Raw genomic sequence first — 25,242 nt, forward strand, 5'->3', positions numbered from 1 at the left:
TAAAAATTAAAGTAAATTGACAAATCATTAAAGCAATTATATACCTGCGAAATTGAAAAATTAAATATCGATCTGTAATACTTGTTAACTTTAATCAATAAATCATAACAGAATAGTAAATGAAATATAATTTGATTCAAAGTTTACTTTTATATGTTTATTGAAAATTAAACAAATTAAATAATTAAAATTTAAAATAATCTTAACTTTTAATTTGAAGAAAATATTTAGTGTGAGAAAATAAAATTTTTTAGTATAAAGTTTAAAATTTAGTAAAAAAAAACAAATAATTACCATTGAATTTAATAATTCAATTAATTGCTATCACGTAGAATGTTTTAATATTATTATAGTTTATTTGACCTTTTGAAAATATCTCACTAAGGTCAAAATGCCATATGCTATTAAAATGCATATTCCCGAGATAATAAAAATAATTCTTATCCATCTAACATATTTTGGGATTAATATTAAATTAGTAAAAAACATCTTGAAGAAATCATCGGAAAGTTCACCGTGCACTCGAATTAAAATCATTGGTGTCATCAAATTTGGCAATCGAGTTGCAATCCTACAAAAATAAAATTTTTATTTACATTTTGTATTTTTTGAAAAAATACAAATTAAAATTTCACAGTATATTTCTATTAATTGTTCCATTACTGTAATTTCAAAATTAAAATTTGGAAAATTTTATGAGATATATAATAAATTTTAATTGCACTCAAATTACTGTGATTGATAAACAAATTGTTATTGTTGAAATATTATTTTAAAATTTAAAAAAGGGAGAGAGAAAGAGAGAGAGAGTAAAACTTACGTTGATTCATTTGTTTGAAACATAGGAAATGATATCATTAGTTGAATATTAATTTGCATCAGTAATCCTGTCAACTGCGGGGGAAAAAAAAATGTTAAAATTAAAAAATTTCAATATTTCTATATTTTTTTAAATTTTACATTTTAAAAATGTAAGATAACTATTCATAATGGCAATATAACTAATTTCTGATTTTGAGATGAAAAAAAAAAAATTATTAAAAATCTGATATTTACCGGTTCTCGAGTAAATGTAAATGTTGACGGTTTAACATTGAATTGTGGAAATCCAATTACCGAATTAATAACTTCTTTTGGAGAGTAAGAAAAATAAGGTGGTGATATGATTGCTGACATTGGTAATGTCTCATTTTTGCCTAAATTAAAAAATTAAATGTGTATTTTGGTTTAATTTGCAATGATAATTTACACTTTCAAATTTTTAAAAGTGAAATTTTGAATTTACATTTTAATTTTAAGTTATTTAAAAAATACTGTAATTTTAGCCTTCATAATATAACAAAATGCTAAAAGTGCAAAAATGATGTTAAAAACGAATTAACGATGAATCTGAAAATTGCAAAATTAAAAATGGCAAAAAAAAGTAATTATTTTAAAAAGTTAAAGTAAGAAATTTAACATTGCTGAAATGATTTGGTAGTGAAGGTATCAAATATAGCAAAAATAATAGGTATTACGTATTACTTTAAACATAAGAGAAAAGATACCCGGGAAACAGACAAGCGGGAACATTCCGGGAGGTAATAGGTAAGTTCCATCTACATAATTCCCTTTGCAACAGTGATGACATAAATTTTGCTCTAATAAACAATTAATACTTATATTTGAACATGGAGTAAAGTTATTACTTCTTGTCATTCTGAAATTTTACAAAAATTACCCAAAATTAGTTTTAATAATTCAATGAAATGCAACAAAATATTAAGCTGAAGAAATGAATTAATCTGAAATAAAATACTAAAAATGGACCAAATGATTAATTTCATATCAATTACTTATAACAAAATAATTGGATGTCACAATTTCATATAATAGATAATTTCAGTTTTTCAAAATTTCCATTTCAAATCATACAGTTTAAATTTATTTGAATTAGAAATGTAAATTGCTTCTTACTTTGAGCATGGATTCCATTCCGGAAAATATTTGATTTGTTCAAGATTACGATATCGGAAACCGATACGTTCATTACTAATTGTATCAAATTCATCTTGTGGAACCGTAAATTCTACACTTTTCATTTTTTTATAAGTGGAATGTTTAGAAAATTCTGCGACAAATGATCTAAAAAACGTATAAGAAACAGAAATAAATAACTTATAAATTTTATTTTCTTTTTAAAAAAAAAATCAGTTTAATTAGTTTATTATTAGTTTAAGCAATTTCGTTTAATTTAAAAGTTTTAAAAAAATACTAATATGAAATTAAAACAAAAAAATGACCGTACCGACACAAAAATGAGCTGAAAAATGGAAGAATACTACTGGACGTTAAATGAAACGGTGCAAAACTTCCGGTATCTAAAATTTAAAATTATTTTACCAAAAAAAAAAAAAAAAAAATTTTTTTGAAAAAGAAATTTTAAAAATAAAGTTTTCATTTTTCTGCAAAGAGATCAATCTGATTATTAGTAATACATATACTTTGTTGTGAAAATATAAATTAAGAAAATTTCACTTTTTACTTTTTTATACTTCCACTTTAAACATCATCTTCATATTCAATAAATATGCAATTTTTAGTAAAATTTCACAAATTTAAGAAAATGTAATAATTTTAAATTTAAATTAAAAAAATTTCAAATTAAACTAAAACGAGTGACCAGTTCCATTGATCATTCGAGCTTGCCTAGTTTGCCACCATGATAATTGTAAATGATTGGATCCAGCCCAATTTTGAATTGCACCAATTGAATTAATATCTTTCTTACCCGTTTCAATAATATAATCTTCATCATTCGAATTATTAAGCTGAATACGTAAAAGTTTACGTAAAGTTTTACGTGAACTTTTACAAAAACTTACATCAACGATAGAAAACAAAAATTAACGAAATGATGGAGAAAGGAAGCATTGAATTATTCTAATGAAGAAATAATTTAGGGTTATTAAGTATCTTAAAATTTTATTCAATAATTATGATTAGTAATCATTTTAATAATGAAATATTTAATTGTTTCATTGTTTAGTTTAGACTTTTTGTTTTTGTTTTTTTTTGTTTTTTTTTTTAAAAAAAGGGTAAATATAAAATGAAAATTGTGACTAACATAAATATTTTTCTTTATTTAAATATATGAAAAATTTTTTTTTAAGAAAATGACAAATACATACTCTGTAAAATAATGCCAAATTTTTTAAATGAGGAATTTTGAGTGGAATAATTGGTTTACCATTGTTAAATTTGTCACCAAAATATTTGAAAATGGGTGAATTTGTGAGCGAAAGCAATGCATCGTTGTATCCATAAAATGTAACATTCAATGGTTTTAGTCTTCTGAATACAATTTTTTTCTCTTTTTTTTTTTTTTTGATTTAATTTTTTTTAATTTTAGTAATTAGAAAAATTAGTGAAATATTTATTATTTGGTAGTGTAAAATTTATAGAAATTTGATGACAGTTTAATCATACCGAAAAGGATATTCGCCCATAAGAAGCAAACCGATGTCAATTATTAAGCGACAAGTTGGACCGCATTCTTTCTCTTCAATCATTGTTGTTATCGCTCCCTCAATTGTATCTTTTCAAATTTTTTATTATAAAAAAAAAAAATAGAAAAATAAAATTTACTTAAAAGTGAGAAAAGAAAAATTATGGAAAATCAATTACTTCATCAAATGAATTTGGTCAGTGTTCGAAAAATTTTAGCATTAAATTATTCTTTCTTAGAATTTCTGAATAATAGTAGCAAATAATAATAATAAAAGTAAATAATTTAAGGTCTAAAATTAATTCATAACTAATTATTAATTCATTCTTAAAAAGAGTTCGAATAAAGCTTGCAAACAATGATATCGTATTGTACAACCACCTTAAAGCAGAATTTCTAAATTATTCCTAAAAGCTACAAAAAGTGGAAATCCTAAATTATTCTTAAAGGTGACAAAAAATAGAATTAAGAAATGAGACAGAAGAAGTACCAATGCTGCGACATTAGGAAGTATCAATTCCGGATTGTCGCGACACGAAGGACATGACATGTTCGGTTCATAAAAGTATTGTTTGTAACTTTTGTAATAAACTGTATTGCCATCTTTGCTAAATTTTAAATCTTTCTTTGTTTCTGTCATCCTAAAAGATTAATAATTAGCATTGTTAGTTGGCTTAAAATAAATTCACATTAAACGAATGACAGAATTTTCAAATGTTAGAACATACATTTAATATTATTTCATCCTATTCAATTATTTAATTAATTAAAAATAATGATATACCGAAAAGAAAAAACTCCTTTTTCGGTGACATTTGGTTTTGCTGTATAATATTGCACCTGCAATTTGATAAAAATGCAATAATTATGTGAAATTTAGCATATTTTTAAAAATCAAAAAATATATGAAATTCGGAAAATATATTTGTATTTACATTCATTTGATAGAGATTAAAATGCTAAATGTACGAAAAACAATGTTTACAGTTAGCTAATCGTAAACAATGCTAATTGCATTTTATTAATTTCAAAGAAAGGTAAATATGATTGTGAGACGAAAATTTCTGTTCATTCTACTCGAAATAATCTTTGATCTTCAAACATAGCTTACACATACGTAGCAAATTAAAATACATCCACGTATACTCACGCCAATGTAACTTATACCACGTCTAGCACGTCAAAGCATTTTTATTAACACGTTTGCTTTAATATACCTCACATTTACGTATCACAATGCTCACATTTCTTTCCGTCACTCACTTACTTTTCACACGTTTCACAACGTTTTTTTCTCTGTTGGTATTTTTCTCTCTTCGACGTCAATTCACTCACGCATTTCAATTCCGTCAAAAAAAAAAAAAACTTTGACGTTTTATTTTGAGGTAAATTATTTGTGAGAGTGATTACCTGGCGTATTTCATCGTTTCAATGAATGTATAATTAATTGAAAAAGATTTGAAACCTGTTGGCTGTTAGTGATGTTGAAAAAAGTGAAAGACATTGTGACATCTATGGGTGGCTTAGCCCATAGCATACTAGAAGATGACAATTGACCATGGTCAGTAATTTTTAGTACCATATTCTAAATTGAAATCATTTCTTAGAATACCTGTTGAAATATAATTTTAGGTTTTAGGTAAATCAAATTATTAATTTAATCTAATTTGATTAGTCCTTCATATATAATAAAATTATTTTTTTTTTTTTAAATTCTTTTTATTTCAATTGATTTTACTATCCATTGATTGCAAATTTGGATGAATGATATTTGAAATAACTGAGATTAGGCTTATTTCAATTTTTTCAAAATTTATTTTCTCAATTTTGCTGAATAACTTTTTTCTTCTACTAACTACTAACAATAAATAATACTGTTGTTAATTTAATTAAACCTTGTTTTTAAAAAAATAAATTTTTGCAATTTTTTATTTGATATTTCTTAACTTCAATTATTTAATCTAATATTTTATATTATTTAACATTCCAAAATGTTTCAAATTTTTTTTTCCATTAATTCAGAAAATGAAAATATGACATGCAATATTTTGAAATGAATAAATTCAATTCAAATTTTAGGTAGAAAATATTTCTCAAAACTGTTATCAAAAAGAAAATATTACAGTAATAAAAATAGAAAAACTTTTTTTTAACTTAAAAGATAATGATCTTACTTATGTGTAAAGGTATTATCAAGGTAATGTTACTTATATGTTAAGGCACTATCAAAGTAATGTTACTTATGTATTAAGGCATTATCAAAGTAATGCTACTTATATGTTAAGGCATTATCAAAGTAATTTTATCCATTATATTCTTAGATTTTTTTTTTTTTTTGCTTGAAATTTTCAACGAATTAATATTTTAAAATAACAATTCGATTTTCATTTAATCAATTAAAACATCCATTCAAAATAATTATTATATACTTATTATTTCATTATTATTACTAAAAATATTTTTGCTTTCTTCCTCATTTTTTCTTTCTTATTTTATTTTAATTTAATATATGAGAAATAAACTTACTGAAATTAAAATAGCATTGAATAATGGAGTAAAAATAATCCATAAAAGAATTGAAATAGTAATGAAAATAATTGCAAGAATGAAGAAAAAACGAAAGATTGTGCAGCAACGACAATAATTTATTATCATTTTTATGTTTTCATAGAAATGAATGACACTTTCAATTTATTTTTAATTTAAACAAAACTAAAGTATTAACATTGACTATTTGCTTATACATATAGTCAACGTTATCATTTCATATATTGATAATGCATTGATAAGATGTATATGCAGAAAAACTCCTAACATTCTTAATGCTTATCACAATTAAAATTTTACCTTCTATATTATCACAAAAAATTTGAAAGTTAAAAAGTGAGAAATAAGTAATTTGATATTATGCACTAAAATTTTTTAAAAAAATAAAAGAGATAACAAATGAAAATTTAATTTTCAATTTTAATTTTTTTAAAAATCATAGAATATTGATGGTAAAAATTCTAATGAAAGTTAAAAATTACATTATTTATACTCTTTTTTATTGCCGCTCTTTTTCTTATTAATATTATATTTTCAAATAAATAATAATTATTTACAATGTTTGCTACTAATTGTTTTAACTTCAAGAATTTATAATATTTTATTTTGATTTTTTCTGTAGAAATAAAAATTTCAATAATTAAAATTTCAGAAACTGTAACAGTTTGCAATGAAGCATTAGAAATATTTGTTTCGTTGACATCTATTTAATACAAAAAATGCTTATTTTAATTGTTAGCTAATTTTTTTTTCCCTCACAAAGTTTGTTTAAATTAAATTTTAAAATGCAACTTAAAATTCATTCCACAGTATTTCATTGTTATGGATAATAAAACTTTAAATGAATTATTATACAATAATTTAGATAAAAGTTAATGTCAAAAAAAAAATTTAATATTGTACAAATATTTCAATTTTTTTTCTTTCAATTTAAAAAAAAAAAAAAACGAAATTTCTTTCAATAGATTAATTAAATTATATTATTAACAATGATTTATAACATTCAATATCGAAATATATGATTGAAAGAGTTTTGAATTTCGCAGTTAAAAAAAAAATTGACGCATTTATTTAAAAATGCATAAATATGATTAAATGTTAGATAAAATTAATTAATTTAAGTTTATCTTTTTTAAATTAATCATTAGATAAGCAAACTGTCGCATAAAATGGTTAACTGATAGATAGCTTATCAATTTGATATACAATGGATAAAATATTTTAAAATAAGTATGATACTTTGCTAAAATACTCCTTGATATTTACTGTCTCATAATTACTGAATGTAAAATAGCAAATAAAATGAATAAATAAAATATCCAAAAAAAAAAAAAAAAAAATTTAATAAATAAAATTAAAAAAAAAGAATTTTGCCTTTTTATTATCTTAATCAAATTTAGCTTAAATTAAATTTTATTTTTTGATATAATGCGATTAATTTTTCTCCTCTAATGTACAACAATTATTTAATAAACAAATTTAAATTCGCTATTATGACAGAATCAATTTAAATTTAAATTGATCGATATAACACGACCAGTTTAATTTCTTTTAAAATTTCAAACTCTTTCTGTTCATTTTTCTTCTTTTTTTTTTTTCTGCCATATTAAATATATTGTAAGATGAAAGAAATTAACGTCAATATCTATCAGAATGAATGATTATTTCAAAAATGATAAAATAATTTTTGAAAAAAAAAAAAAAATTTTTTTTTTTTTCTTAAAGTATGTCAAAAAGAAACTTTCGTTAGTTTTTCCTTGTTCCGTTTTTTTTTTTTCTCCATTTTTATTTTAAAAAATTTTCATCTGAAATTTATTTTTTATGTATGAATGCGTTCCACTTTCTTTTTTCTCAAATGTTAAATGTATTTTTCACTGATTGTTTAAGTATAATTCTCAAATTTGATCTGAAAATTCCCGCAATTTCTCATCTAATTCTGATCTTTTCGCCTTTTTTTTTTCTTAATTTTATCATTTTCACGTTTAAATTTTAATTATTTAATACAAATTGTGCGTTTTTTTTTTTTTTTTTGCTTTTTGCTTTATTTTTTCGTTTTTTTAAAAAATTATATAACAAATTCAAAAGTTTTGTCCTTCTACCAAATAAAATTTTTTTGTAATAAAATAAATTTATATATTTGAAATATTCTTTTATTAGTAAGTAAATTAAATATTTTTTTAAAAATAGACAGATGAATAGTATCATCTTTTCAGCAATTGCAAATTTTTGCAGTTTTTTTTTCCTTCCTCAGAAAAGGAATGTCACCAAAAATACTTCAATTATAATTTATTCATTTTTTTTTTCACTTAGTTAAAATTTTTTTTTTTAAGTTCTAAATTTTGATTTTTGTAAAAGTAGCATTCAATTAAAAAGTATTTAGTGTTTTCTATGCATATTTGATGATAAGAGGAAAATTTTTTTGTTTAATATTTTATTTATTATAATCTGACGACAAAATGCGCCATTCTAATTCGTTTGCTAATATTTTGTAAAAATGTTAAGTTTGTTGAACTAAAATTTGTAAAACTTGCAATGATGAATATTTATGGTATTGTCAAACTAATTTTGATAATTTTTATTTTTTATTAAATTTTATTAAAATTAATTTCTTTTTTATTAGAATTAATTTTTTATTAAACATTTTAACAAATTTGAATTTAAACTATTTTATTTACAAAAATAATTTTAAGCTCTCATTTTTTTTTTTTTTTTGATCCACTTCAATGTTATCATATCAGTTATCAATTATTATTGGTTAATTTCTTAAAATTATTAGCTATTGAAGTTATGCTAACAAAAAAACTTTTTATCTTTCCTAAAACATCCAATCATTCCAAATATGTAAACTTTTTTAAAATTTATATTTCAATTTAAAAAAAAAAAAAAGCAGTAACACAGATTTTGCTATTGATTTAACTTATAGATGATACTGACTCAATTCATAAATAAGCCAGAAACTATGTGATACTTGTACCCTAGCTAGGCTGGCCCATATCTATATACCTTATGAATTAGGTCTAGGATAATAATTCTTCAGTTCATCAAATGGTTAAGACTAATCGACTTATGAAAATTTTAAAATAATCGAAAATTTAATTTTAATCAAATGGTTGCATTCCTGCTCGAAAGTTTATTCATTCAATGCAATAAATACAAATAGAAAAGATTAATAAATAAAAATTCGAATATGATTAAAACTAATAACAAAGAAATTTCTAATGATAGCCAATTATCAATCATTTATCAAGGCAGATGATAAATGATTGATCTATTCATTTTGATTATCTTTGTTATCTATTTCTAGATATAGATATCTATCTTTGTAATCATATCAAATCTTAAATTCAAATTCATTCATATTAGGCGGTACATTCCCTTTTTGTTTTTTAAATGAATGTCATGACCAATTAAGCTCAATTAAGATGATCATAATTACGCGCTTTTCTTTTGCTTCTACAAATATCTTTTTGATAGTATTATTTGATAATGATAAAATGACGAAAACTCATTCTTATATTTTCTGATAATATTTATGTTTCTTATCTTTTATTGTAATTTAACACAGATGTTATCATTTATGCTCTAATATTATCATTTATCATTAATGTTATCATTTAAGATTTTTCATTCTTTTTTTTTTTGCAGTTTATAAGTGAAATAATTTTGATATTTCATAAGCAATGAATTCAATATATTATCATTTTCTATTCGTCATACTTCACGTTACGTCAATTTCAACATTACCATTAATCACAAGTGACGTAAGCTTTGTTTTGCGCTTTACTCCATGTATCATTTCCAATATTTATTATCATTTCTAATATAAATTCTATATTTGGAAATAAAAAAATTTTTAATTTCTTATAAAAAAAAAAAAAAACTATCAATTTTAATTAAAATTTTTCAATTTTAATTTAGATTAATTGAGATGAATAAAGTGATAAAAGAATAAGCAATAATTGATTGTTACATGTAAATTTTTCTCTTTTTTTTTTTTTCTTAACATTATAATTTTGTTAAATTTAAAAAAAAATACATTTCTTCTTTTTTTCTTTTTTTTTTTTTTTTTGCAAATTTCAGGATTATGTAGCAGATTTTACAGGAAATAAATCAACTGAATTAGCAATAGCAATGACAAATGTAAATGAAACTATATTAGTTATGGAAACAATGAATAATACCGAACCATCGAAATTTATTTCAATCTTAGAAAATGAAAAACGTTCAGAAAGGAATACTGAAAATTTAGAAACTATTATTGATGATAGCACTTCATTGTCAACAATTGAAGAGGATGAAAGAGAAGGAGAAGGAGAAGAGGGGTATAACTTTACTACTACAACATCCTGGAATATAGTACCACTGATGATGAATGTATCGGAGATAAAATTATTCATGGATAATGAAATGATAGATGACGATGCTACTACTACTACTACTGCATCTCCACCAATTGTTGAATCCACTAAATTAGAGGAGCAGTTAGCATCAATGTCATCTTCAGTTGCTTCAACAATTGAACCAATTCAATTACCGATTGATATTTCAGGTAAGACAATAAACAACGATTCAGTAACATTTATGAAAAAAAAGAAAGATATCAATTAGCAATCAAAGAGTATCAAAAAAAAAACATTCAATTTAATCTTTATAACTTTCTCGATCCGAATAAAAATGATAAAATTATCTATTTGTAAATTAGTTATCCATAAAACTTAAATATAAACGATTTTCTTTATCATAAAATTTCTTCAGTGTAGTAATTATTTCTTTGATATTATTAAAATATTATATAGATGAAAAACGTACTGATTGTACGCAAATTACTACGAGTTGCGTGAACCGAAAGCATGGAATAATTTGAAATTTTGGCGGAATTTTTGACGTAAGCTTATTTAATCTTATTATCATTATTATTGAAAAATATAGTGAGAAACAGAATTTAAGTAATTGTATAAAAAAGAAAAAAAATTTTTTTTTATTAGCAATTTTATTATCTTAAATAATTCCATTTATTATTCATTGAAATACTAATAATTACAACCAAAAATCTCGATGCTTACTAAATACTTTTTGCAATTTTTTATTTGTTAAAATAATTTGAATCTATTAATTTGCATATAAAAAAAATTCAAATTGATTAAATGCTATTTGCAAATGATTTGCGCTAATAATGGAAATTTGTTAAATTAATTAGAAAAATTTTTTCAGTAATGAAGATTATTCCTGTGATGAAATGATTGAAAATATTACATAATTGAACTGCAAAAAGATGAATGATTGTGCTACATTCGATTACTTTTCACAATTTTAGTATCATTGCTTATCAAAATATAACTGAAAAAAAAAAAAAAAAAAGAAATGAATACTTCAAATATTTTCCACTATTAAATATATCTTATCTGTTAAAAAATGAAGATAAAAGAGAGAGAGAGAAACATACTTTGAAATGAATTGAATTTTCATTTGAAGAAAGAAAGGTTACGTTAAAATAAATTTGTTCCCAATTTGTTTTTTCTTCATTTTCATTCTTTACTTCTTTGTATATCAAAAAAAAAAAAGAAAGAAAAATATTGGATTCATTTTTGACATATCAATTTAATTATCATTTATTAAAATTTATTCCTTTTTCTTAATACTATTTCTATGTTCCTCTTATGCCTTTTTTTTTTTCTTTTTTGTATAAACATAGTTCTATTTGAAAGTTTGAAATTCATTTTATTTTATATTCTTTATGCTTAATTAAATTTTTCAAACTTTTATTAATGATACATTGTTTTCAAACAAAAGTATATTGATTATTTCTTCCGCTCTATTCGAAATGTTTATTCTATTGCAAATCTTTTGCATTTTACTTTTCTTTTCTTTTTTCTTGAAATTGTACATATACCTAACTTGTATGTGTTTCATATCAAGTAAAGTATTGTACAAACCTCTCAGACAGATTAAACTCAACGCAAACAAAAAAACAAAAAAAAAAAAAAAAAAACAAGAAAATAAGAAAATAGCTGATAACCTGAAATTGTTACCTAATTGACCTAGTGACCTAAACTGAACTGGTGATCTAAAATTTTCCCATCTAACCTCAGTTCATTTAACCAACCATACGTAACTTTTGATGTGCTTACCTTCACTTATCAATTATATAATTGCATAAATGCTTACTTTAAAAGTTTAAAACTCTGTCGTGAAAAATGTAAGGAAAAGTCTGTTGAAATGAATTTTTCTTTTGCTATGAAGTAAGCAATTTCAATATGGACAATTGTATCTCAATAATAGTAGTGATGAAATCGAATGATAATAATGATAATACACCTAAATGATAACAACAATTGAACTGCTTCCCACGATGATAATGATATCATACTGATATCACTCGAGAAATGCAGGGATAGAAGCCTTAACTCTTAGTTCCGTTTCATAATTCGTTGCATGCAATGCTGATGCAACGTACCGGGCGAGACTGTTCGAGACTACTGGTATCTCCCGGGGGGTTCGGTGGTTGGTGTGTTGTATCGGTGCGAGAAGGAAAACTGGAGGGATTGAGAGACTTATGGAAAATATCGGGATTGAAGAAAGAAAGAGAGAGCAAAATATCAGAGGTTGCAAAAATGTTTGAATTTGAGAATAAATGCAAAAGATGCTGTTGCTGAAAAAACGGCAGAGATCGCTACAAGCTATGAGAATTAACTGAGTAAACGGATGAAATTACGAACAAATTCTCTTTAGTGACCTTTTTCCATATCATTGGGACATACCGGTGAATGCTTCCGGTATGTCTCGGTCATCTTTAGTGAAAGATTATTGATTATTTGTGGTTTTACACGTAATTTGAATGTATCATTCCATGACTTAAAGGAAACGAAAATGACAATATGATTAAAATTGTCGGTTGTGAAAAAACAGAAATTTAACAGTTGGAAAAAATAACAGGAATATTGGTCTGATTTACCCGGATTATATTCTATTCTAGAAATGTTGCAGTACGTGGGAAACTAATTTGTACCTATCAAAATGCCTGAAATTAAGGTAAGTCATGACAAGTTTTTAATGACATAAGATGTCACTATGTTTTTTCTTTTGTGTGTGTGTCCAGATTAAAATGTCCGGTTTCTCGCATCCATTAAAAATTTGGATTAAAACATAAAATGTCATGATGCTTTTTTTTTGCGTGTTTGTCCAGATCATTCTGCTTTTAAAGTATGCATATCGTAGTAGATAAATGTTATACCATTTTCTCGTTTTTAAAAATCTCCTTGAACTGGTATTTAATCCCTTTCCTTAATCTAAATAACCTGCAGATGGTAGAAGTGTTTATAACTTGAAGTTTAAAATTTTTTAATTAGTAAATTCTTTTGCATGTTTGAAGCTCAGAGTGGCACAGTGAACAGTATAGCAAAATTTGTTGTATTCATTAAAGGTAGTTCCACTTGGTGCTGGCCGAGACGTTGGTAGAAGCTGTATATTGGTGTCCATCGGTGGCAGGAATGTGATGCTTGACTGTGGTATGCATATGGGTTATTCCGATGAGCGACGATTTCCTGATTTCTCGTTAGTTTACTAAATTTATTTTATAGATTTAGCTGATATTTTTGGATTTTTTTGATAAACATGCCCACATATTGACTTTTATACATAATGATTATAATGAACTTTTAAACCGCACATCTTTCGTTCAGTAATTTTTCGGCTGGAGTGTTAAATATTTCATCCGAAAGACTATACATATATTTTTAGTTTTATTAATGGTGGTGGATCTTTAACAGAATTCCTTGACTGTGTTATCATAACTCACTTTCATTTGGATCATTGTGGTTCACTTCCTCATATGAGCGAAGTTGTTGGCTATGATGGGCCAATTTATATGACGTATCCAACCAAAGCCATTGCACCTGTCTTATTGGTAAAAATTATTGGTCAATTTTGAGATTCTTACCTCAGGAGAACTTGTCTTTTGTTTTTAGAGTTAGTACTGCTTCTCAGTCTATTGGTTTTCAAAATCAGTAGAAAAAAGAGATATGTTTGGTGGATATTCTGATTTCATTATTAAATCGTTTGTTTGATTAAGTATATTTTATAATAATTTCAGGAGGACTATCGCAAAGTTCAGACTGAATTCAAAGGAGATAAGAATTTTTTCACTTCGCAAATGATCAAAAACTGCATGAAAAAGGTTAAATTCAATTTTATGCTCTTTTTTTTTTGGTCATTTCTTACAGCATTGCATAATTTCTAGGTAATCGCAATAAATATACATGAAAAAATCGATGTAGATAACGAATTGTCGATAAGAGCTTTTTATGCGGGTCACGTGCTTGGTGCTGCGATGTTTCAAATTATGGTCGGTTCTGAAAGCGTTTTGTATACAGGTACAGATTGAAATGAAGTGATTTGAAGCTTTTTAGCGCACTAACTCGGTCAAAAATATCACGCATCCTGCGAGCCTTTTTTACTTCTTATTTCGGCGGTTACTAGTCGTAATTCTGTTTTCTTAATCGAAGTTCTCAGAATTAAACAGTTGTATTCACTTTTTCTTGAAATTTGAAGGCGATTTCAATACAACACCTGATCGACATCTGGGCGCTGCGCGTGTTGAACCTGGCCTCAAACCTGATTTACTAATATCAGAAAGTACTTATGCGACAACTATAAGAGATTCGAAGCGTGCTCGCGAACGAGATTTTTTGAAAAAAGTTCATGACACTGTATCGAATGGTGGAAAGGTTTTTCTTTCGCTGCTTACTGTAGACGAACTAGGTTGTGGCTCAAGAAGCATTTGTTTATTTTTATTGCTTCATTTGCGATACTGCTGTGTATATAATGCACTGAGCTTAAGGTGTTGATTCCGGTTTTCGCTCTTGGACGTGCTCAAGAATTATGTATTTTACTGGAATCATACTGGGAGCGGATGAATTTAAAGTATCCAATATTTTTCTCACAGGGATTAGCAGAGAAAGCCAATCAGGTATGTTTTTATATGTACAAGCTTTGTTAGTTAAAAAATTGTTACAATTTATCTCATTGGTAGCACATCAAGTTTTCATGTATTTTATTTGCGTCAAAACTGATATACAGCATTGAATTTCAACGTGAAGTTTCTGAATAAGTTATTTGAAAGTTATTTCACTAGATTTGTTCATTTCTCTCTTTCAGTATTATCGATTATTCATCAGCTGGACAAATGAAAAGATCAAGAGGACATTCGTTGAGCGAAACATGTTTGATTTCAAGCACATTAGGCCTTTCGAGCAATCTTATATTGAAAGTCCTGGTCCGATGGTGCTTTTCAGCACGCCAGGTATATATTTGTATTGATTTGTTCACTGTTAGAATATAAAGGACAGTTTGAAAGTTAATATGTTTAATAAAAAGAGAAGAAAACGAAAAAAGTAGTTAAAAATGATTATAAGGAGATATTGAATTTAGGCAATCTTATATTAGCGGTCTTTGTTTAATGATGCTTTCGTTATGAAGATTTTCTTAAACTTTTATTTGATTTGTCTGTCATCGAATTTTGTAAATTTTTTTTTCTACACATTATTACAGGTATGTTGCACGGTGGACAGTCTTTAAGAGTTTTCACAAAATGGTGTTCGGACGAGAAAAATTTAATCATCATGCCTGGTTTTTGTGTTGCTAATACGGTTGGAGCGAAAGTGATTTCAGGAATGAAAAAAATTGAGATTGCCGGAAGAGTGGTATTTGATTTTTTTAATTTATATTTTTTACTGGCTAAAACTATACAAATTGGTACATGTTTTTCTGAATATCTGTAATTTTAATAATTTAATTTCTTCCAGAGAGAAATTAATTTGGGAGTCGAATATATGTCATTCAGTGCCCATGCTGATGCGAAAGGCATAATGCAAGTAAAGCGTCAGATTTTTTTTTTTTTGAAAAATATCCGTAGATTACATTATTTTCCAAATATTATGCAATGCTTTCAGTGGATATACCTGATTTAAGTGAAGACTATTTTGCTATCTTTTCTATATGCCAGAATTAAATTATAGATTTACCTAGATGCTATTATTGTTTTAGCTTATACGTGATTGTCAACCAAGAAATGTTATGTTTGTGCACGGTGAAGATGCAAAAATGGAGTTCTTGAAGGAAAAAGTGGAGAAAGTTAGCTTTCAAATAGTTATTTTAATATTACCAGACATCTACTTTCAAACTTCTGTAGCACTGAAAATAATTTTTTTTGCAGGAATTTAATTTAAAGGTATTCAAACCAGCTAACGGTGAAACAGTTACTATTGAAACTCCCTTAAATGTATCTCTGAATATTCCTGTGCAAATATTAGATCGTTGCATTAGTTTGGATCCGACACCGAGCAAGCGTTTTTGTCCTTTCCGTGCTTTCTTGACTATGGACAAGCAGGTTTTTTTTTATGAAAATTTGATTGTAAATTTAATGGTTTTCATTAGCTTTTAGATGAGATATTAGTTTTGCATTAGTCTTATGTATGTATGTTTTAACTTCCTTCTTTTTCAAGACTAGTCAACTGGAAGTTATAACACCAGAAGCAGCAGCGCGACAGTTAGGCACATCCTTGCATACTATTGCCTTTAGTGAAACTATAGAAGTTGGTCATGTAAATTGGAAATTTCTTGCTTCTAAATTAAAACTATACGACTCTAATTTGCAAGTCAAGGAGGTGAGTGATTTTCACAAGCTTTTATTTATTTAAAAACATCAGAATTTTGTTCTATGATTCACAAAAAAATGCTCGTTTCAGGATGGTATAGAAATGTTTGACGGAGAAATCACGTTAACATCAGTAACGGATTATCCAAAACATGTGGAAATAACTTGGGATGAAATTCGTGAAGAATGGTCTGAAGAAATTATCAATGCACTCAGGGAAGAAGTGCTTTCTTTGTAGCACTTGTAATACATTGTTTAACTGTTCCATGTATTTTTGTCATATCATGTTTGTTTTTTTCATTTTGATTCCATGAAATTTATAAATCATGTTGAGTTTTTCGTTTGTATAAAATTGTTTTCTAAAGAAGCTTCTGGTTAACAAGTAACGGCTTCTTATGCAATGCTTAAATTATCGCTGCGAAGTTTGAATATCTTTCCTGTTGGGTATCAGTGGAATTTCCATTTTCAATCTTGGAATCCGGATTTCCATTTTAATGAAGTACTGCGACTTAATGAATTTAGCTTATGTGACAGGCAGTTGTGTGTGAGCTTATGTGATACTTCTTTTTTGAAATTATATTGTAATTTAAATAACTTCCACAATTTTTTGAGAACTGAGAAATGGATCACAACAGAAATTATATTTAAAATTTGGACAAGTACCTGTAGTTTTTTCTTTTTTAAATGGGGCGGGCGGGAGGGGGGGGGAGGGAAGGGAAAGGGGGGCGAGGGTAGGATTCGTCGACATGCTACTTTGCATAAATGTGGGTGTTAAGCCAGTAATAACTACTTTTGCAAGTTTCTCTTCTATAGTTCTGAAGATATATTTCAGCGTAACTCACATCTAAATGTTTTTGTAATATATGGCAGTACTAGTTGAAACGACGGTTGGTGATATTGTCATCGATTTGTTCGTGAAAGAACGCCCGAGATGTAAGTTTTATTTATTGAACTGGAACACATTATAGGGTGAATAGGGAGAAATTAAACCGTAATATAAGCAGAAGTTGGTTGAAATAGATAATTAAATAGGAGAAATCACGAGTCTTTAGAGGATGTGATGCGATGCTGTAAACATTAGTTTAGGAAAAGAGTGCAAATAATTCTGATATTTTTGATGGGGAAAAGATGACATTGTGTTGTAATTCTTAGTTTTTTACAGCTTCTAATAATTTTTAATGTTTATAAACTTGCCCAGAAATCTGCAACTTATTTCGATACCTATTTTATCAGCTTATTGCCATTAGTTCCATATTGTTACTTTTGTTTGGTTAGTTAGAATAATAAAATACTTTCACCAAAAAACCAATGCAAATATGAGAGCATTGCTGATTCATTTTTCAGGTTGCCTCAATTTTCTGAAGTTGTGTAAATTGAAATACTATAATTTTTGCCAATTTCATGCGATTGAGGTATCTTTTTACATATATTTTCTTTCGTCACTTATAGTTATTCACATTTTTTTGCAAGTTAAATACATTCTATACAATCTGCATCCTTCATTCGCATATTTTTGTTCGAATTTCCACATATTCCCTATCGATCATGAAGTTTACTTTGCATGATCGATCAGTTTGTGACAGTCCAATAGTTTTATCGATAATTTTAATCTTATATATGATTACATTATTTCTTAAGATGTAATTTATGAATTTTTTTTTAAATTTTAATTAACCAATTGTTTCATTTTTTTTTTTTTTTTTACAGCAAAATTATATCGTTCAAACAGGAGATCCAACTGGTACAGGAAATGGCGGAGAATCGGTATTTACGTACGTTTCCATATTAAATTTTGATCTTGAATTTTATTATTTTTGCAATCTGTGACATTACTGTAGCATTCATTTTCAGCTATTTGTATGGTGATCAAGCGCGTTATTTCGAGCCAGAACTTGTTCCTAAATTACGTCATACCAGAATTGGTATTGTATCGATGGTTAATAATGGTGCTAACATGCTTGGCAGTCAATTTTTTATTACCTTAGGTTAGTACGACTTTTTTTAAAATTAATACCAGAGCTCAAGTGTCATGGCCGTGATAAATAAGTACTGAGTTTGCAATTTTGGTGATGCTGCTGAATAATTGTTATTCATTTCAGGTGACAATTTAGATTATTTGGATGAGAAGCATACTATTTTTGGACAAGTAACCGAAGGACTAGATACATTAGAAAAGTTGAATCAGGAAATATGTGATGAGCAAAATAGGCCATTTCGGGATATACGGTGAATAGAACTTTTTCTCTGATATCTATTGATTTTAGGCAAATTGTTTTATTTCTTGCTTTTCGGACATTGCAACTTATATATTATTTCCGTAACGGTTGCTCAAAAATTTCTGAATATTTCTTATGTTGCAGCATAGCTCATACTGTTATATTAGATGATCCTTTTGACGATCCTAAGCAACTTCACTTTCCGAGTAGATCGCCATCCCCGACAATTAATCTTTTAAATGTCAGTTATTTTTTAATAGATTTCTCCATTTTTTTTTTTTTTTTTTTTTCAAAGTATTTTTAATTCTTTTGAATTCCGGAAAAATTCAAGATTTGAAATGCACTACACCCTTCTCTCGATGTTTTTTTATAAACAGTCTAATGAAACGTTAATAGACTGAGAAATGGATATCACAAGTTTTGTTGGAAAGTTGGCGCGAGAAGTGATATTTGTATAGAACTGGCAGGATATGCGTTACACTATGTGGATAGAGAGCATTAATAATTTTGTGTACACCGTAAATTACAGGTTTCTCAAATTGCTTTGGATCAGTTATTAAATGAGGAAGAAGGTAAAACTGAAGAAGAAATACAAAAAGAAATTGAAGCCAAAGATATGGCTGCTCAGGCACAAATTCTGGAAATGGTATGCTCCTATTATGACTTTTAGCCCCTAGTTGTAGGTTTCAGTGGGTGTTACTGATTTAGTTGAAATATTCCAGTCAGTGAAAGGACTAAAGATATAACTTTAATTGCCTTCGTTTTTCAATTATCTCAGGAAATATCACATTAAATGACTGAAAATTACAAAACAATACTTTTATTAAATTAATCAGTAAATTTCACTTAAATTTAGGTAGGCGATTTGCATTACGCAGATGAGAAGCCACCTGATAATGTTTTGTTCGTGTGCAAGTTGAATCCAGTTACGACGGATGAAGTAAGTACTAATTATATGAATTTTCTTCTACGATCGGAGTTTTTTCAAGTGTTCAGTCTTTTTTGGTTTTTTTTTTTTTTTTTTTTTTTTTTTTTTTTCAGGATCTCGAAATTATTTTTTCTCGATTTGGCAAAATAAAATGCTGTGAAGTCATTCGTGATAGGAAAACGGGTGCTTCACTGCAGTATGCTTTCATTGAATTTGAAGAGGTAAAATATTGCAAGTAATCTCTTAATGCTGTAGGCATATAGGTTCGATTGCCCAAATTTGGAGCTTAACTCGATATTTTTGTTTATCTCGGTTCATTATTTATTTTTTCTTTTTTTTTCGTGTGCGAAAGAAATTAAGTTTAAAGTAAGAAGAGCAAAATTTTCAAATGATGCTGGAAGGTGGATTAAAAGTGATGCTACTTAACGAATTTTATTTCTTGATTCATTCATTTGTACTATAGAGTGAAAAATTGATTTAAAGAGTTGCTAAGGCGCGAAATATAAAAATTTAAAAATTTTGTGAATTGGCTTGTTTATTTATTTTCTACATCGGCAGGTCCAAAGTTGCGAAAATGCTTACTTCAAAATGGATAACGTGCTGATTGATGATAGGCGGATACATGTTGATTTTTCCCAATCAGTTGCCAAGAATTACCAGTGGAAAAGAAAGGACGGTAAGCAATATGTGGTATTTATAACTTTTGTAATTAATCTTTTGTATAATTCGAAACTTAATAGAATCTTTCTTGTCAATCTTTAGTTTACCTCATAGCGTGATTTAAAATATTTGAAAAGTAGGTTTTTTGAAAGGGAAAAGTTGATTAACATGAACTTTTTACCATCTCATGGCATTACATTTTTGTAACTTTCTTGCTATAGATTGATCAGATTTGCACACCAAAAAACATGTTTATCTAACCTCTGCATTCAACTATCGCAATAAGAGCATGAGATCAAGATACATGTTGAGGACTAAATAAAATAATTGACAAATAAATGTCATATAAATTCAATGCAGAAGCAGGTCATCTTTGGAAATGAATTAATCGCTTGAATATACAATTATTAACAGATAAGATTTGTGGGTTAAAAAAATAAATTTAACTTACATATCCGAATTCTTTAAAAATATAAGAAATATTCAAAAGAAACATGGAAATTTACATTCTGACATGCGATCAATGTTCAAACAATTAACAGAGGTCTTAATTTATTTATCTGTGATTTTTGTTTTCGTTTATAGAAAGAGAGGGATCATTTTCAAGGTTATTTCTTTATATAACGAGTTTTCCCCTGTACTTAAAGGGAAACTATTTTGCCGAAAAATTTTTAAGCACAGAATTGAATTAATGCACATTCCTTTCATTTTTTGAAATCCATAGACCAATCAAAAGTCAAACTGGGCACATTATAATTAACAAATCTTTCGCCATAATTCTTCGTTCCTTAATTTTTGTACCACCATTCTTTCGTAATTGTTAGAAAGAAGAATAGAATGAAAGATGAAGTTCGACCCCTATTGTTTTTTATTTGACCCACTTATTCTTACGAAAAAAAAAAAAGAAAAAAGAAAATTAGTTATAAATTAGAAAGAGAATAATTACACGTCCAAAATTATTCTTTTATAATTTATAGTGAAGAAAATATCATTGCATTATACGGTGCTTTTTGTATTTACTTTAATTTTCGTTCTGTGAAAAAAGAAAATCAAAAAATGTGTTGTACATAATGAAGTTTGTTGAAGTTTTAATTTTTACTCAAAAAATGTTGCTTAAAATTCAGTTTGGTGAAGGGAGGTTATTTTTCGACACACATACACATACACATACATACATACATACACTAAAAAACTGAATTATCTGTTAGCAAATGAATTAAGAAAAAAGAATACAAAATTTAATCATATTCTTTGGAATCTTTTGGTGTACAAGAATGTCGATAAATTCGCATTTTCATATCCGTTCTTTCATACGTACATATATGATCTTTGTCGCATCTGCACCTAAAAAATTCTAATTTCTTTCCCTTTTTTTTTTTTTTTTTTTTTTTTTGTCATTTATTATTAAATATTGATAATACAATAAGATACCGATTAAACAACTAAACAACTATTAGAATAGGACAACTGATAAGTGGATTTTATTGTTTTTTTTTTTTTTTTTTTTTTTTTTGTTTGTTTGTGGTTAGGTAATTACTTATTCGTTACTGAATGTCTTATTTGGATATTTTTCCATATTTGTATTTGTATCGCTGCAAATTTAAAATCTAAAAGGATACTAGGGAATAGGTCCATTTATAAGCAGAATTGGAAATTTAACTTAATTATGCTAATGGGTTATGTTTTCTGCTTTTGCTATATTCTTAAACTAATGAGAGTAAGCTTGGTTGCGCCAATTTGCTTGCAATTGACTGAATGGTTGATAATGAGATGAAATGACATTTAGGTTAGATTAAGAGAACTGGGATTGACGTACTGTCATTACTTTTAGGATAAAAAGGAAAGTGGAAACCCGAAAATTCATTTATTTATGGAATGATTTCGATGAATATTGTTCTTCAGTGAATAAACACACTTTATTATCATAAAAATGACAAACTGACCAAGATTTGACCCATTTTAATGGCGGATAACCGTTAATGGTAAAACTATAGAAACCGCAAGGTTCACGATATGGTATGCATTCTGGAGATGACGAATCAAATTCAGGTTCCTGTAGTAACGAATAGTTAACTTACTTAAAATTTGTTACTCAAAAAGTTTTAAATTGAGTTAAATTTTTTAAAGTTTTTCAAGTCATTTACGTTTTAGAAATTTTTCTAGTTTTATTTTTCATCTAGTAATTTTGTTGAAATTCTTGACATTCTTTCGCTTTCAACTTACTGGAAATAAATCTGGATTCATCCTAGGTGGTACCCACTTCCTGCCTTTGTATACTTGACCAATATTCTCCGTCAATCCAGTAATAATTAATACTGCACAGGCGATTCTGGATTTCATTATATAATTTTTCAGTATCTGCTATATCTGTAAAAAACGATATGAATAGACCCATTACTCTAGAATAGTTCAAAAAACGTAATTTAAAAAAAAAAAAAAAAATTAAAAAACATAAAAAGAAAAAGTAATTTTTCTTTCTTTTTTTATTCATATTCGAAACATTAAAAGCATAGTAGAAAGCTATATACAGTGAAAAACATATTATTATGATTACGAATTGATTTGACCAACAACAATTTCCAAACTGGGATTAATTGTTTAATTATCTCTATAATTGTGCACAACTATTCATTAATATTTAGTAGAGATAAATTTATTATTACCCAACATTTATGTGGTGTAAATATCTAAATCTTCGTTATAACTTTTTGAGTATAAGTTATGCTATTTAAGATAAACAGTAGTATGCATGATTGTGTATATAATGTACCGTTCGTTGACATTCAACATTGATAGCTACCAACATCTGATAGTCATTGAGTTTTTGTGATTTTATGACTTAGGTTGATGGATATTTACTAGTTTACAAATGATACTATTCTAATCAATGTTTTCATTATAGGATCGGAAAAACGAGTAAACAATTCCGATGTTGCAGAGGTTAGTATTGCAAGTTGAAATATTTTTCCAGTTTTGCACTTCAAAAAATAAACCGAAAAAATTTAAGTAGCATATTGATTACATAATAAAAGATATTAAAAATTTAGTAAACTTTAAGATTTTACTTGAGCGTTCTTATTTTTCATATCATACAGATGTTAAAGCATTAAACTTATAGAATGAAATTAATATAACTCTATGCAAAATTGTAATTATTATTAATGATATCGACTATCGCTTAATGACAGTGATATAGTACACTAATCATAACATATAATTTGAATAGTTAAGAAATAGAATAACTGGAAGCTTTGATGTTATCAATAATGTTTGGTTATTTTTTTTTTTTTTTTTTTTTTTTTTTAGAAATCAGACATCGAGCATAAAAAGCTAAAGATGGAGAAGTATAGTGAGAAAGAGAAGAAAACTCGATCAAGTGATAAAATGATAAATCAACGTTCAAGAAGACGCTCAAGGTTTGAATTTTGCTAAAAGTACTTCAATTTATTTCGCTATCTATTCATGTTCTTCTATTACATGTTTATTTGAATTGTATATGCAAGAACAATTTAGCTCGCCGGATTACAAGAAATATGCACGATCTTATCGGAATGAACGACCAATAAGCCGTAAAAGACATTCACAGCAACGTTCGAGAAGTCGTGAAACTCGTGCGCATCAACGATCAAGAAGCCGTGAAACACGTGCACATCATCGATCATACCGACATTGATATAGCACTTTTTTTTTTCTGATCTACCTTATTTCTATAATAAAAAGAAAATGATAAAAATGTGAAAGAGAATTGTTGTATAGAGATCACAAAGCAGGTAAACTATTTGATCTTCACTAGAGAAGATGAAGAAATCAGATGAATAAGATTTCAATGGTTCTCATTTTAATTTCTAAATTTTTCTCTAAAAGAATATTTATCACTGATTGATATTCCTTGTAGAAAAAATTGCTGATAATATTTTATTTGAAGTACCAGAAATTATAATTCTTGAATCCCTGTATTATTTGCGGGATCTCACAATCATTTCAGTAAATATAATTTATATATAAATATAATTTCTGACTTATGAACCAGGCATTCAGTAATCCTGAAAACAGGTTTTGTAACATGGTCCGTTAAAGTAAACCATTCATCCTATCATCCGTTTAAGTTATCAATAAACTGTTTTCAAAATTAATGGCAATTCTTTTGGGAATTGCAGAATCTCATCCTAAACGTTAATTTTAAATAGTATTTTTTTTTTTTTTTTTTTTTAACGCAATGTCGATAGCACACTACTAACCTAATCCAATATGATAAACCATAACGTTGAGGCAGAGAATCTCTCTCTCTCTCTCTTTCTTCCTTTACCTTCGAATATGCTAATTAGCTACTTTGTCATTCTTTTTTTTTTTTTCTTAAACATTTTTCCAAATTCAATTTCATAACAAAGTTAAGCTAAAGAAAGTTAAACTTGTTCAGTTCTTTTAATTCGCAAATATTTATATATAACGATGAAACAAATGGACGTAAATATTTGTTAGCTAAATTGAAGAAATACTTTTTCATGGATTATTTGACAGTATGTATTCTAATTGTTATTTTATAAATTCTAGTCATTTAACTTTATTGATGAATTTCAATAGAAGTAAAAAAAAAAAAAAGAAATGTGTCATTTCTGAGAAGTTTGAGTGATTTCTGCTTTAAGCTTCGTTTTTCATCGTAAAACGTAACATAGTATAGGTAAGTTATCACGGAATGAGTATTTCCTCAGGTTAATGAAAATTTCTCTGCTATTACTTTTTATTCATTAATGTA

General features: G+C 26.6%; 5 protein-coding genes across 6 annotated transcripts; 3 read left to right on the top strand and 2 right to left on the bottom strand.

Annotated features, from left to right (window-relative positions):
• Positions 1-511: 511 nt before the first annotated feature.
• Bm3159 (Uncharacterized protein) lies at positions 512-4,037 on the bottom strand (the record flags this gene model as incomplete). Its single annotated transcript, XM_043079772.1, has 9 exons — positions 512-571; positions 1,057-1,196; positions 1,548-1,699; positions 1,957-2,124; positions 2,288-2,360; positions 2,663-2,810; positions 3,171-3,333; positions 3,469-3,566; positions 3,978-4,037. 9 exons carry the CDS (start codon positions 4,035-4,037, stop codon positions 512-514), a joined length of 1,062 nt encoding a protein of 353 aa, XP_042935706.1.
• Positions 4,038-9,714: 5,677 nt separating this feature from the next.
• Positions 9,715-10,898, top strand: Bm9051 (Uncharacterized protein; the record flags this gene model as incomplete). The annotated part of the gene is made up of 3 exons (XM_001891759.2): positions 9,715-9,795; positions 10,115-10,583; positions 10,831-10,898. 3 exons carry the CDS (start codon positions 9,715-9,717, stop codon positions 10,896-10,898), a joined length of 618 nt encoding a protein of 205 aa, XP_001891794.2.
• A 2,150-nt stretch (positions 10,899-13,048) lies between these two features.
• Positions 13,049-16,923, top strand: Bm3255 (the record flags this gene model as incomplete). 2 transcript variants are annotated; one of them, XM_001902380.1, is made up of 14 exons in its annotated part: positions 13,049-13,063; positions 13,455-13,585; positions 13,772-13,937; positions 14,124-14,207; positions 14,271-14,403; positions 14,582-14,757; positions 14,871-14,999; positions 15,188-15,332; positions 15,581-15,732; positions 15,835-15,903; positions 16,076-16,162; positions 16,245-16,418; positions 16,534-16,695; positions 16,777-16,923. In XM_001902380.1, the coding sequence occupies 14 exons, from the start codon at positions 13,049-13,051 to the stop codon at positions 16,921-16,923; spliced, it is 1,770 nt and encodes a 589-aa protein (XP_001902415.1). The 2 variants fall into 2 exon arrangements, with proteins under 2 accessions (XP_001902415.1, XP_042935707.1); XM_043079773.1 differs by lacking the exon at positions 13,049-13,063 and having other exon boundaries at positions 13,527-13,585.
• Positions 16,924-17,548: 625 nt separating this feature from the next.
• Bma-sig-7 (Uncharacterized protein) lies at positions 17,549-24,162 on the top strand (the record flags this gene model as incomplete). The annotated part of the gene is made up of 13 exons (XM_043079774.1): positions 17,549-17,618; positions 18,030-18,097; positions 18,393-18,457; positions 18,537-18,670; positions 18,785-18,911; positions 19,046-19,142; positions 19,431-19,547; positions 19,758-19,841; positions 19,943-20,050; positions 20,388-20,505; positions 23,392-23,429; positions 23,796-23,905; positions 24,003-24,162. 13 exons carry the CDS (start codon positions 17,549-17,551, stop codon positions 24,160-24,162), a joined length of 1,296 nt encoding a protein of 431 aa, XP_042935708.1.
• On the bottom strand, positions 21,728-22,829 carry Bm9050 (Uncharacterized protein; the record flags this gene model as incomplete). The annotated part of the gene is made up of 3 exons (XM_043079775.1): positions 21,728-21,833; positions 22,433-22,542; positions 22,713-22,829. The coding sequence occupies 3 exons, from the start codon at positions 22,827-22,829 to the stop codon at positions 21,728-21,730; spliced, it is 333 nt and encodes a 110-aa protein (XP_042935709.1).
• Positions 24,163-25,242: the final 1,080 nt, after the last annotated feature.

This window comes from Brugia malayi (assembly GCF_000002995.4).
Source record: "Brugia malayi strain FR3 genome assembly, contig: Bm_v4_Chr3_scaffold_001, whole genome shotgun sequence".
NCBI classification, from domain to species: domain Eukaryota; kingdom Metazoa; phylum Nematoda; class Chromadorea; order Rhabditida; family Onchocercidae; genus Brugia; species Brugia malayi.